General features: G+C 43.2%; 1 protein-coding gene across 1 annotated transcript in view; it reads left to right on the plus strand.

Moving 5' to 3' along the window:
* Nucleotides 1-5,234: 5,234 nt before the first annotated feature.
* The window catches only part of CHSY3 (chondroitin sulfate synthase 3), a gene marked incomplete at its 5' end in the record, with an annotated part of 252,825 nt that continues 245,132 nt past the window's right edge, over nt 5,235-12,927 (plus strand). Inside the window, 2 exons of the mRNA XM_081034871.1 lie at nt 5,235-6,030; nt 8,106-8,389. Of these exons, the coding sequence (XP_080890997.1) occupies nt 5,235-6,030; nt 8,106-8,389 (1,080 nt within the window). The remainder of the gene's footprint in view (nt 6,031-8,105; nt 8,390-12,927) is intronic.

Genomic DNA, 12,927 nt, shown 5'->3' on the forward strand with positions numbered 1-12,927 from the left:
CTAGCAGTGTAAAAAAAATTAACTACAACATTTTCACGTTGAAAAACTAAAGGTAGAGTAGTATCCGCCTCTAAAGCTGACAGTCTTATAAAGTACTCTAAATAATTAGTTTCGTATTTCAGTATATGAACCTCTATCATCCCTTCCTGTGGGTATTGCTGAGGAAATAAAAATATAATTAAATGGCTATCATATTATGTCTCTATGATTACAATCTTCCGGCAAGGTCTGAAATATTTTATAACAAAATGTATCCCTTAGAAACAAACTGAATTACATTATCATTGTTAACCACTAGATGCCACAGTTGCTTCACGCAAATGAAATCAACTCAGCCTTGATCTGTCAAGGAAAAAAACATAACGTTCTAAATATCAGAGTAAAATACTTAATCAAATGTCAGTACTAGCCTGAACTTGCTTACACCTGTGGCAAAAGCATGTGTGGAACCACACATTTAAATATTTACCTAGGTAACTTTCATAACTGATTAAGCTATGGCATCCCCCCCTTTTAAACTCCTGTGTACCTCTTTCCGTCATTTTAAAGTTATTGCGAATTCTTTCCAGCCAATTTAAACACTCAGTGTAGTATCTTCAGGGTAGTCTGCTGAATGGCTCCTCATGTGTCAGACTTGGTTTAGGGATGGTTGACATTTATGTCATCCGAAAGTCAGGGACACCCCTACAAGAGCTGCTTCAATGTGGATCACAGCTTCTGCTCAGAAGAGGGGACAACGGATTCAGGTGTTACAGTAGTCAGATATGGACATGTTTGAAATTGGGAAAGGATTTAAAGAGGACAGGGAATCAATTTTTTCCCTTTTTTCTGGCATTATTTTAAGAAGTTTTTGTTTTGTCGTTTTTCTCAAAATCGACTGAAATGCTTCTTGGAGATTTTATCAGGTGGTTTCAAAGTATAACTATTGAAACATTTTTGTTTAGCTAAGAACAGCAATCCCATCAGACAGTTTCAGCCAGTGGTATTATTATAGACTTGCCTGTGTTTCAGTATTCTCTCTTCCAATATAGTTTGCAAATCTGGCTATATTTTAGTATGCATTTATTATGTTTACTTTTCTTCAATGATATCATTTCCATACAAATCTGTCCCTTTACAACCGTCTTATTCAAATATTTTTTTTCCCTTAAATTCTTCCTAGAATGTATTACTTTATTCTTTGTTTTAGTAAAAAGCTTAGTCCTTGGTAGGGATTTCCCAGAACATAACCTACCCTAAAACTTATGGATCGTCAAAATTAGAGTATGAGAAAATTACTTCACTGACTTTGGGGAATACCAAATAAATAGCTAGAGGAATCTCAATAAATATAAAATTAAACTCATAGAGAAAACTTTCCCAATGCTTCTACTTACTACAAAGGAGGAAGAGGTGCAGATACTGTGTGGGAAGAAGAAAAAGGTATTTGTCTTTTTTTCTATTCCAAAGCGATGGGGTTGCTTCAATAATGTTTTAAATGTTTTCCCTGATTACACTCTTGTCCCCATCTTGTATTTTTCTTCCTGTAGCAGCTAGAGTGGTCCTTATAAAACAAAAACCACAGTACCACTCTGCTCAGCAGCTTCATTGTCCTTCAGAATCAAAGCCAAAATCTTTACAAATGTCTTCAAGGCTCAAAATATGCACTGTGTAATATAGGAGACCCTGGTTACATAAGTCTATGCAACATTTGAAAGTGGCTAGTCTGAATTGAGGTGTGCTGTGATAATATTTTGCATATATTGAGTTGAATAAAATATATTAAATTTAATTTTACCCCTTTGAAAAATGTGGCTACAAAAAAAAATGTAAATTACATTTGCATTTATAGCTCACATTGTAATTCTATTGGCCTACATAATCTGCAAGTTGCCAGCTCCCTCCTATTTCCAACCCACATTTGCCATTTTGCTGGTCCTCATATACCATGTCTATTTCAAGCCTTCTACTGGTTATTCCCTCAGATATCCTCAAGATTGGTTTCCTCACTTTCTTCTGTCCTCTGTTACAATGATCAGAAAGAACTTCTCTGACTAATTTCAGATGGCCTCCAACACAGGTATACACCCACTATCTCTTTTTCAAAACACTTATAGCCCAGCATATACGTATAGGGGTAATCTCTCCTGAGTAGAATATAACCCCCATGAAGTCAAGGGCTTTGTCCGTTTCGTTTCCTGCTGTTTCTCTAGAATACTGCCTGGCTTAGGGTAGATATTAAATAAATATTGGTTAAATAAATGAAAGGATAAAATATCACAAAAAATAAGTAAGGTGATGTCTAAGATATTTTATTATAAAGGAAGGGATTGGAAAATGAGAAGAACTAACATTTGCTGAGTGCCTATAGTGAACTAGATACTGTGCCAGGCATTTACATATAGTATGTTAATAAATTCTCACAAAATGTATTTACAGATGAGAAATATAAAGCTCAGATAATTTAAATAACTTTCCCAAGGTCACATAGCCAAGCATAGAACATTGTTTTAATACTTCTCATTTTATTTCAGTATCTCCAAGTGCCTCCCTGACTCCCAGACTAAATTAGATGGTTGTATAAATACTCCCTCAGAGTATGTACTCTACATTTTCCCTTCATATCATTTGCCACCACTGTAATTCATTTTGTAGTGTGGTGTTTAATGTCTGTCTTCTCCATTGCACTGTAAACTTCATGATAGGTAGCAGGGAATGTCTTGTCGACATTTCCATGTTCAGAGCCTTCCACCTTGTCGAATGCTTACTCTCTAACACCTATTTGTTAAATAAAAGAACAAATGAGTTGATTTTCTCCCGAAATGTTATAACAGTTGATGAGTGGGGTAATTGTGGCCAATGAGAACTTATGATTTTTGTAGATCAAGTACCTGAATGACACTCATTAGAATGAAGCCTGGCAGGATATTGCAGGGGAGAGTATGCTGGTGTGTAGGTGGACTATTTGTTCCTGACGATTTACCATAGGTAATGGGACCATACTTAAGGATTTCCTTTGACAATGTGCTGTCCAACATGGCAGTCCCTAGCCACATGAGGCTATTTCAATCCAAATTAATTAAAATTAAATAAATTTGAAAATTCATTTCCTCAATCACACTAGCTACATTTCAAGTGCTCAATAATCATGCATGGCTAGTGGCTATTTTTTTGGACAGAACAGATAATTTCCATTAAAGGAGAGTTCTATTGAATGGCACGATTCCAGAAAGTTTTAAATGTCCTTGGGAAGATATATTTTTCAATTGGAACGCGCCTGTTTGCTTGATTAGTTTTGTATTCTAACGAAAATTAAACTTTGAGAAAGAGTCCAATAATCTGTATTCCCAAGTGTTTCTGGGTAAGACCTAGATGTGGAAAAGGAGCTTCACTGTCCACAGATGAACCATTTAGTCAGACATGCTCATGCACAGCCAGTGACTGGTGTGGAAAGAACCACTCCTCCAAGGGCTCCAGGCAGGCCTACTGTTCCAGGGATGCTGCCAGCTCCTGGCTGGATGGAGCCTTATGTCTAATGCCATTCAATACCATCCCTTTGCGTTTGATGTACAAAACAGAAGACTGACATTTGAGGAACAGGAAAGAGTTTGGGATGCCAACTACACCTCAGACCAGTTAGATTCACAATTGAGAGAGAGAGAGAGAGAGAGAGAGAGAGAGAGAGAGAGAGAGAGAGAGAGAGAGAATTGTTAAATGCCTGGTTCTCCAAAATGTCATATATCTTCAGGTACTGTAACTTTCAATGATTTTGGCCAATATAACAAGTTTTCTTGCATTTCTGTTGCTGGAGATTTTGCCTCTTTTATCGGGGGGATAAAACATTTCCTTGTCATTGCCTTAGAAAATAAAGTGGTTTATGGACAAGAAAAAAAATGGCATTTTCTATAATATTTTCTGATTAAGTTCACTTAAGAGGGGGGAGAATTTTCTTAGTTTGAATATTCCGGGTATTGGTCCTACAATTTGTTCACATTTCTCCAGTCCTACTGAGCGAGTCTTCCTCCAGATTCGTGGTGCTCACTTTTAGACAAGAGACCAGTAGGAGAGCTGCGGAGGGGCCCACCAGGCAGCCCACTATTCCTAACTCAACAGGTGGGGAACATGGAATATTTGTGTTCTTTGGGGACTGGGCCCCCATTCACCGTGATCTCCCCCAGCCTTTCAGGATAGGTATTTTCAGCTCTCTGAGATCTTAGGAGAGGACACCGTGTGACAATGGTGCTTCTTGGAGAGGTGGGGAAGGATACAGGTAGGGACTGGGGAGTTAGTAAGGCTGGCAGGAGAGGTGCTAGGACGGGACAGACGATTTCCTGAGCAGTGAGTGGGAGGGACAAGGAGTGGAGAATGGAGACACGGAGTAGCCGCCGCGAGAGAAACCCAAAAAGGTCCGAAAACGCGGAGAGCGGCGCGGGCGGACTTGGGCGGGGCAGAATGGGGAAGGGTCACGCCGGGACGCCACGGGCCGTGGGCCGGGGGAGACACGCGCGCTCGCTGGGGCGCAGGGACCCGCCGATGAGGTCAGTGGAGCCGACGCGCCGGGAGGAGGCCAGTGGAGCCCCCGGACGCGGGTGTGCGAGGCTGGCGGAGGGGCGGGACGGGACGGGAAATGGGACGCAGAGCCAGAGCCGCGGGAGGAGGGCCGAGGGGGCGTCGGCGCTGGGAGCCGGAGGCGGCCCGACCGGGATCGTTTCCTTCCGGAGGGGAGGCCGGCTGTGGACCCAGGCGCGGCCGGGGGGCGTCCGAGGGCAGGGGACGGGGAAATACCGCGGCCCGCGCTCCCCGGCGACTGGCAGCGGCGGTGCTTGTGGCTCCTCCTGCCGGCCAGTCCGGAGCCCGCGGCGGGGGGAGCGGGGGGCGGGGAGCGCGGGCGGGGGCTCGGGGAGGAGGGGGGCGGGCGGAGGGAGGAGGGCGGGCCCAGGCGCGCCTGTGACAGGGTGGCAGCCGGGGAGCGGACGCGTTGCCGCCGCCGCCGCCGCTCCTCCTCCTGCAGCTCCTCTCGCTGCCGCTGCCGCCGCCGCCGCCGCCGCCGGGAGAAGTTTCACTCCCGGCCTCGCTCGGAAGCCCCGACCCAGAGCGGAGCGGGGAGCGCTGCGCGCCCGAGCCGGCGTGGGCGCCTGGGCGGCGGGCAGCGGCTGGGGCTGGGGGCGCGGAGACGGAGGAGGGGCGGGGAGAGCCCGGAGACCCGCGCGCGGCGCCGCAGCCGCTCCGCTAGCGTCGGCGCCGGGGCAGCCGCGATGGCCGTGCGCTCCCGCCGCCCGTGGATGAGCGTGGCGTTGGGGCTGGTGCTGGGCTTCACCGCCGCCTCCTGGCTCATTGCCCCCAGAGTGGCCGAGCTGAGCGAGAGGAAGAGACGCGGCTCCAGCCTCTGCTCCTACTACGGCCGCTCGGCCGCTGGCCCCGGCGCGCAGCAGCCGCTCCCCCAGCCTCAGCCGCGGCCGGAGCAGTCGCCGCCCCCCGCGCGCCAGGAGCTCCAGGGGCCGCCGCTGCCCGAGGCAGCGGCTGGGGTGACCAGTTTTCGGAGCAGCCCCTGGCAGCAGCCACCTCTGCTGCAGCAGCGGCGGCGAGGACGCGAGCCCGAAGGCACGACGGGGCTCCCCGGTGCCCCCGTGGCGGAGGGGGACCCCGAGGAGTCCGACCGGGTCGCGGCCGGGCCACGGCGCGGCGGCCGGCCGGGGAGTAGCCACAACGGCAGCGGGGACGGGGGCGCCGCTGCCCCGAGCTCCCGACCCCGGGGTTTCCTGTACGTGGGGGTGATGACCGCGCAGAAGTACCTGGGCAGCCGCGCGTTGGCGGCGCAGAGGACCTGGGCGCGCTTCATCCCCGGCCGCGTGGAGTTCTTTTCCAGCCAGCAGCCCCCCAGCGCCGGGCTTGGCCAGCCCCCGCCACCCCTGCCTGTCATCGAGCTGCCGGGGGTGGACGACTCCTACCCTCCGCAGAAAAAGTCTTTCATGATGATCAAGTACATGCACGACCACTACCTGGAGAAGTATGAGTGGTTCATGCGCGCCGACGACGACGTGTACATCAAAGGTGACCTCCCAGCGTCGGCTGTCCCGCCGGCTCGCCTCCCCGCCTCCTTTCTCCGCTTCCAGCCCCAACCCTGCCCGGTCCCTCTCTGCATCTGTCAGCGGGTGCTCCGGCGTCCTGCAGCCCCCAGCCCTGCGTCCCCACCCCTCGCGTCCTCCCACCATTCTTAGTCCGCTCCTCCTCCTCTGCTGCGGCTGGGGCCCTCCTCACACCTGCACGGCTGTGTCCGCCTTCCGCACACTTGCTGGTCTCGTTTCTACCCAGCGCGTGGTCCCTGCTCTTTACCGCGTGGGAAGGTGAGGGCAGGGACTTTGAGGTTCAACCAAAGGCTAGTCCCACTCGGCCCCGCTCTGAAAGCCCGGGGTGGTGACAGGTTCCCAAATCTGCCCGGAGGGGCGTGTCCTCGGTGGAGGAAGGGGAGACCCGGGACGCGGCGAGAGTCAGTGGAGAGATCGGTGTTCTTGCTTTGTTCTCCTACCCTTTTGTTTTAACTGGATCTAGCGCAGTTTCGGAACTGGGGACACCGAGGAATCGTCTTCGCTGTCCCGGACCCTTCGCTGTGCGTTTCCTTCCCTTTCCCACGCCCCACTACACGTTGGGAGTCCTTGAGCACCCGCGCCGCCCCACGCGCCACGCCTTCCAGCCTCTTCAGTGCCGCGCTAAAAGCCGCCCCCACCCCTTACCACACCTCCCCAAAACCGCTAGGCGATGAATGTATTGTCAGGGTTGGTGGTGGGGAGGAAGGCGACAGCGCCCGCGAATTATCCAGAGCCGAGGAGCCAGCTCCAAGCTGTGTTAGCACACACTAGTATGGATCCTTTCCAGCCCATCTTGGTGGCTGCGGCGATAAGCAAAGGCTGGAAGTCCCCCAAACTAAGCGCAGCCACAGCATGAGAAAACTTTGTCAGCTTTTTAAAGAGGCGTGGTCCTTCACCCTGAGTGTGGGTGGCTCTGGCCAGAGATTTCTAAACTCAGCTGGAGAGAAGTTCCTTAGAGCAGGAGTAAATCTTTCCAGTCCAGCCTATTGCGGAGATGGAGAGGGACGCAAGGGAAGTAGCAGGGCTGTCTCGAAAGAGGGTCTCCCTCTGCCTCCCAGGCTTCCTAGCTTCTTGGTCAAAGGGGGGCAGCCCTTCCTTAGTTTCTGCCTCTCTGTTTGAAGCCTCATTGCTTTCTCCTGATTCAGGTAGTAGTACCTTTCACCCGGCTCATGGAAAAACAAACATTTGTCTTACTGCTTTGAAAGATTGCGCTGCAGAACATTGAAATACTATATTCTTTCTATTTCTACTAAGAATGAAATGCATTTTATATTAAGAACCCAATAATAGTCAGCTGGAACTCATTGAGATCCAAGGGGCGTGGCATGGCATCAAGATAATGACCACCCGATGCTCAGCTCATCAGTAGAGATGCTGACTGGGATTATGAAGAAGCTGACTACTTATTCCAGTGTGTCAGCTTCTAGAATAACAAGTGCTTGTCAACTGTGTGAGCTATAGATTTTCATTTTTAAATTGACTTTCCTGATGAACTCACCAAGTATAAGTAAATCAATTGTGTTCTTTAATTTGTAACAAATGTTTATTTTTTTCTAAATGGGTGCCCTTCAAAGTTCCAAAGTCAAAAATTCCAAGGCAAATTAAGAACAAAACAGTAAACGAAATCCGTTGTCAGGAAAAAAAAATAATTATTGGATATTAACAGTCTGCCAATCAATGCTGTATATCAAGATTTAATATTCTATTTTTGGGAATTTTAATATTACTTCAACCATGCTAAGAAACCTCCTTATTCTCCCTGTCATTATTTCACCTTTAAAAAAATCTGATGATTTTTAGAATTACTAAGGTTTTTCAGTGACCTTGACTAGAAGGTTTATAACATTTTATTATGATTTAATTAGTAAACTATAAATTAATGTTTTTACAATAGAATATTCAGAGAGATTTTTCTTCTTTATAATTGCATAAGATTTATGGGGAGTTGACACACACTATGGGCAGTTCTGTCCCTTACTTTGTACACATAAGTGATTATGAAGTTAGGAAGGGGAATGATCGTTGCCTTTCTCTTTGTAGGTGACAAGCTGGAAGAGTTTCTCAGATCACTGAATAGCAGCAAGCCCCTCTACCTGGGCCAGACTGGCCTGGGGAACATTGAAGAGCTGGGAAAGCTGGGGCTGGAGCCCGGGGAGAACTTCTGCATGGGGGGACCTGGCATGATCTTCAGTCGCGAGGTTCTCAGGAGGATGGTGCCGCATATTGGTGAATGCCTCAGAGAAATGTACACGACGCATGAGGACGTGGAAGTAGGAAGATGTGTTCGACGTTTTGGTGGGACTCAGTGTGTCTGGTCGTATGAGGTAAGACGAGCTATGATGCAAGTGTTCCCATATTATAGGTGGGTGCCAGCTTACAGTTTGGGCCAGTGATTCTGTTTATTCTCTCTGTATCTTTTTATTTGCTTGAAAATGATAGCAACTGGTTATGGACGCAGGATAATGGTGGGACATATCTTCCTTATTAGAGCTATGACCTGTCTGAGGCTTTCTTATTTGTGTGGCCACCTTAACTTGAATCAGCAGCCTATAAATATGCCCATGTCTTCGAAAGATGCTAACCCCCTTTATTTGCTTTTTTTGCTGTCACTAACAAGAGGACTAATTTTATTTTCTTGGGCTGTAGCTTTCAGCATTAAATACTTTGTTGTTTTTGTTGCTGTTTTGGGTAGGCATGTAATTGCATGTGTATGTTTTCAAATAGTTAAAAATCTGACGTTTCTTTGAAGATTTTCATGTGGAAATTTAACGTATTTTTTTGAAGCATAGGAAGAGTCAACTCATACTATATCATTTATGATAGATTCATTCACAACATTTTCAAAGAAATCAATTATCTGGAAAAACGAATAGTTCTGAAGATGTTAAGTAACTGCTTGGTATTTTGACTGGTTCCCTAAAAGTTGTTTATGTCTGTTCTCATTCCGTTTTCTGAACAGCAATGATTATTTAAATCATCTGAATTAGGAACTGTTGTGTAATTGCAGTGATTAGTTTTATGAAATACTGAGATTTTTTTTTCCTTTAGAAATTGGTTTTGAGATGAAATACAATTTTATTTAAAATAGTTTTCCTGAAAGAAAATCTTAGTAAAAATTTACTTAACAGTTAAATAGTGTATCGCAGTTTTCAGTGGTTTGGTTTTCAGGCTGTTGGAGTCGAATATATTTTAGCTACCCAGTGTACACCTTTGTAAATTATAACAACTCATTTACTTATTTTTTTCAAATTTTCATGTCCTTTGGTATAGAAGAAACATTTTATGTAAATATGTTCCCTGTGATGTCATCATACCTCAACATGAGACAGTCCCACTCATTTTTCTTTTAGAAGTATAATCTCACTTTTGTTAATTTTGCTTTCTTTTTTGTAATTTGTGGTATTTACACTTTGGGGAAATAGTTCTTATATTTATTACAGAAAGTAAAAATTATTTGCTAACAAGTTATTTGAAATAGGTACTATGCAAATTAAAAATCCTTGCTTTTGTTAAGAAAAATAGTAATTTTTCTTTTATAAAACTCTTACCTTGTAGAATAAAAATTTATGCAAGCACATTATAGTTTAAAAATAGATACTTTAGAATAAACTCAGTGAAATTATTTGTTTCTTTCCATTTAATATAAAACTAACTGGAAGGCAAAAAATAAATATTAATACAGAAAATACATCCAGTTGGTTTTATTTACATGAAGATACTCTTTTGCAGACTTTTATTCTGTATGGATGAATTAAAAAATCATCCATATTTTAAAACAAAGATGGAAAATAATTGTTTTGTTTGATACCCTGTTGCTTTAACATCACAAAGGTTTAACATACCTTTTGTTTAAAAGTCCCTCCCTTTAGGTTTTCATTGCTTCTGCTACGAAGGTACAATCTTCACATAACAGTCTACCCATTCATGATCATGAGAGTAAAATATGCTCAAGTGATCTTAATGCTCAAGAACTGATTTAATATTTTATGTATAATACAGGCATCTGTTCTGGTTAAACTGAAGGGAGGTTATCATAGACGTGTACCCTCTCTGTTAGAATAAGTGGCATCCTAGATCTTTTCATTAACTGACATAAAATATGAGACAAACAAAAGGGACTCCAAGTCTTGTAGGATGTCACTTCATAGTCACTACATTTTTTATTAACTTCTCACAATACATTTGAATTTTAGATTGACACTTGTCCACCACTGATTCCAGAATCTGCGTGAAAACAAACATTCCTACATATTTTTCTAGCAGTAGAAAATACTATTTTCTAAAAGAATATTGTTTCAGAATGTTGACTTTATGTTTTGCAAAACAATTATATAGAATTTATTTTGTTTTGGAATTTAAAGGTGCTATTTAAGCAATATCTATTTTAGACGAGGCATTGATTTAGTCCAAATACACAGCCTCTACATTGTATTTAAAAGAATGATGGAAAATTATACTACCAAGGAATACATGAAACAGCATCTGTTAATAAATTTAGGAAAGCTAAGTATACAATTGTATCTAAGAATTTTAATATTAGGGTGTGTTCTATGTTTCACAAGACCCCTGAGTACTTCAGTTGGGGCACAGCCGAACTAAGCCTTTCCAGTTTGGATTTTAGGTTGTTGAAAAGATGTCAGTCTATGCTAGTGTTCACATGATATGGAAAAATTTATTCCACTCTGGGCTGGCATCCTGAATAAAGGTGAGATTTTACATCTGGCCATAGAACGAGTTATGAAATTGATCAGTAATTTTGTTTACATAGTTTTTTAAAAGAACCATCGGTGACAGAACTTGCTTAAGATTTTGAATTTTATATATCTGTATCTTTCATGGATTTCAGGATTTTGTTTGGCTTTTCCTCCTAATAAAAGTTCTTGTAGAGTTAGGAGCACTGTTACAGACACATATTCATGATTTTTGAGTTTGAATAGATGGAACGTTCATGATGCAATATCTTAGAAAAACTGATGAACAGGCTTGCAGATCTTGTAGGAAGAGAATTGGGCAAAAATATTAAAATATATAGATCGTGTAGCTTTTCTTGACTATAACATATTTTTTATGCAACATAGAAATCTTCTAGTATTCTTCTTTACTGTTCAATTAAAATCTATTTTCTCTGTGTTGTATATAAAATTAAGCATAATATTGAGAAAGAATATGAACTTGAATTTGGATTTGAGTAACTACTCTACTACTTATTAGTTTCATTGTTTTTTTGTAAGTTACTTCTCTGAGCCTTGTTTAATTCAACTGAAAATGGAGATTGTAACAGTGTCTATCTCAGATGTTAGGGAAGATGAAGTGAAATGCTGAAAGGATCCAAGTAAAACCCTTAAAACAGTGGCTAGCACATAGCAAATTGTCAGTAGATGTTAGCTATTACTGTTATAATGCTGAGTAGGTCATGTACTATGTTATGTATAACCTGGATTCATTGGTTTTATTAATTTAATAATTATTAGTTATGAGTGATATATCTATATCCATAGTCAAACTATAAATAAACTAAATTTTTTTTCAGTTAAAAAATCCAAGATTAAACTTTTTTGACAAAGAATAAGAAACCAAGATGTTTCAGTATTTTAGAAGTGTAAGGAATTCAATATCAGTAAAACTTAACTATAAAATATGGAATCCTGTCAAAAACATGAATTACAAATATTTGCTTCAGTCTCTAAGCATCATATTAAATAACTGATCTTGAGACAGTGTGGAAAATACTGTTTAACAAGTGATTAGTATACATATTTAAGGTCTATCAAGCAAATCAGACTACATTAAAAAATTATTACTGTATAGATTTTTACATTAGTTGCCAAAACAGTAGCCTCTCTTTCTGAGTTTCTCTAGAATTTTCAGCAGGAAAGTAAGTCTGTAGTGTCCCATTCTGCAGTCAGCTCACACGACCACCCAGGAACTTGTCTCTCATGCCAGCTGGAACCTCCTTCGAGTTCCTCAGGTGTTTCAGGAAATGATGTATAGCTTCAGTTCTTCCTCGCCGTAATATCCTGGTGGTCTGCCCGTTAACCTCTTGCTCTCTTTCCCTCTCCATCATCTCCTCCCACTTTTCCATTTTTCTTCTGTCTTTAATGATACATAAATTGCAAATACCATGTTGATATGCACTGCTTTTCATCAGGTTCACGGTGCATTAACGTGCTCGTCACAGGCCAATCCTGATATGCCAAGAGATCACAGGATGTGCACCAGATCACACTTAGGGCCCAGGAAGGGCTTGACCTCTTCCGAGCAAAGACGTGAGCTTCAGACAGACTGGTGTTCTGCGTGCCTGAGACCACTGGAGAGTCAGAATAGAGAAGTCTCCCTTCCCCACCTGAAGGTAGAAACGTAGTTTTCAAGGACATACAGCAGATGTTACTAATCAAGGAATGTAATGGGTTGCTGCTATACTCATTTATACCTCAAATTGTATCAGTAAAATTACTCACTGAAGCATGTTTGTCAAAAATTACTCTATTCACTCAGTGTTAGAGTTTATTGGCATCTACTGTGGGCCAAGTTCGTATTTTTGGTTGAGCTCTATCTTGGCTACTGTTTTTCTAGTTATCTGAGCTGCAGTCTGACAGCTTGGGAGGCTGCATATGGCTCTTGAACATTGTTTGGCACGTGGAGTGTTTTAAGGTTTTTTGTTTTTGTTTTTTGATGTCTTTAACAGAGGCAAGCAGTCTTCAGTCACTGTCATATCCTCTTGTCCACCAGGCTCTCCTTCCACATTTATTTTGACGTTTAACTCCTTGCATGTTTATTTTATTGTAATTGGCCCAGGTAGGGGTAAGAGTCTTGTACCAGCTAATCCAGATGTTGCAAATTTCATTAAAATATCTCTAGAAAA

The sequence above is a fragment of the Rhinolophus hipposideros genome, assembly GCF_964194185.1.
Source record: "Rhinolophus hipposideros genome assembly, chromosome: 23".
NCBI lineage: Eukaryota > Metazoa > Chordata > Mammalia > Chiroptera > Rhinolophidae > Rhinolophus > Rhinolophus hipposideros.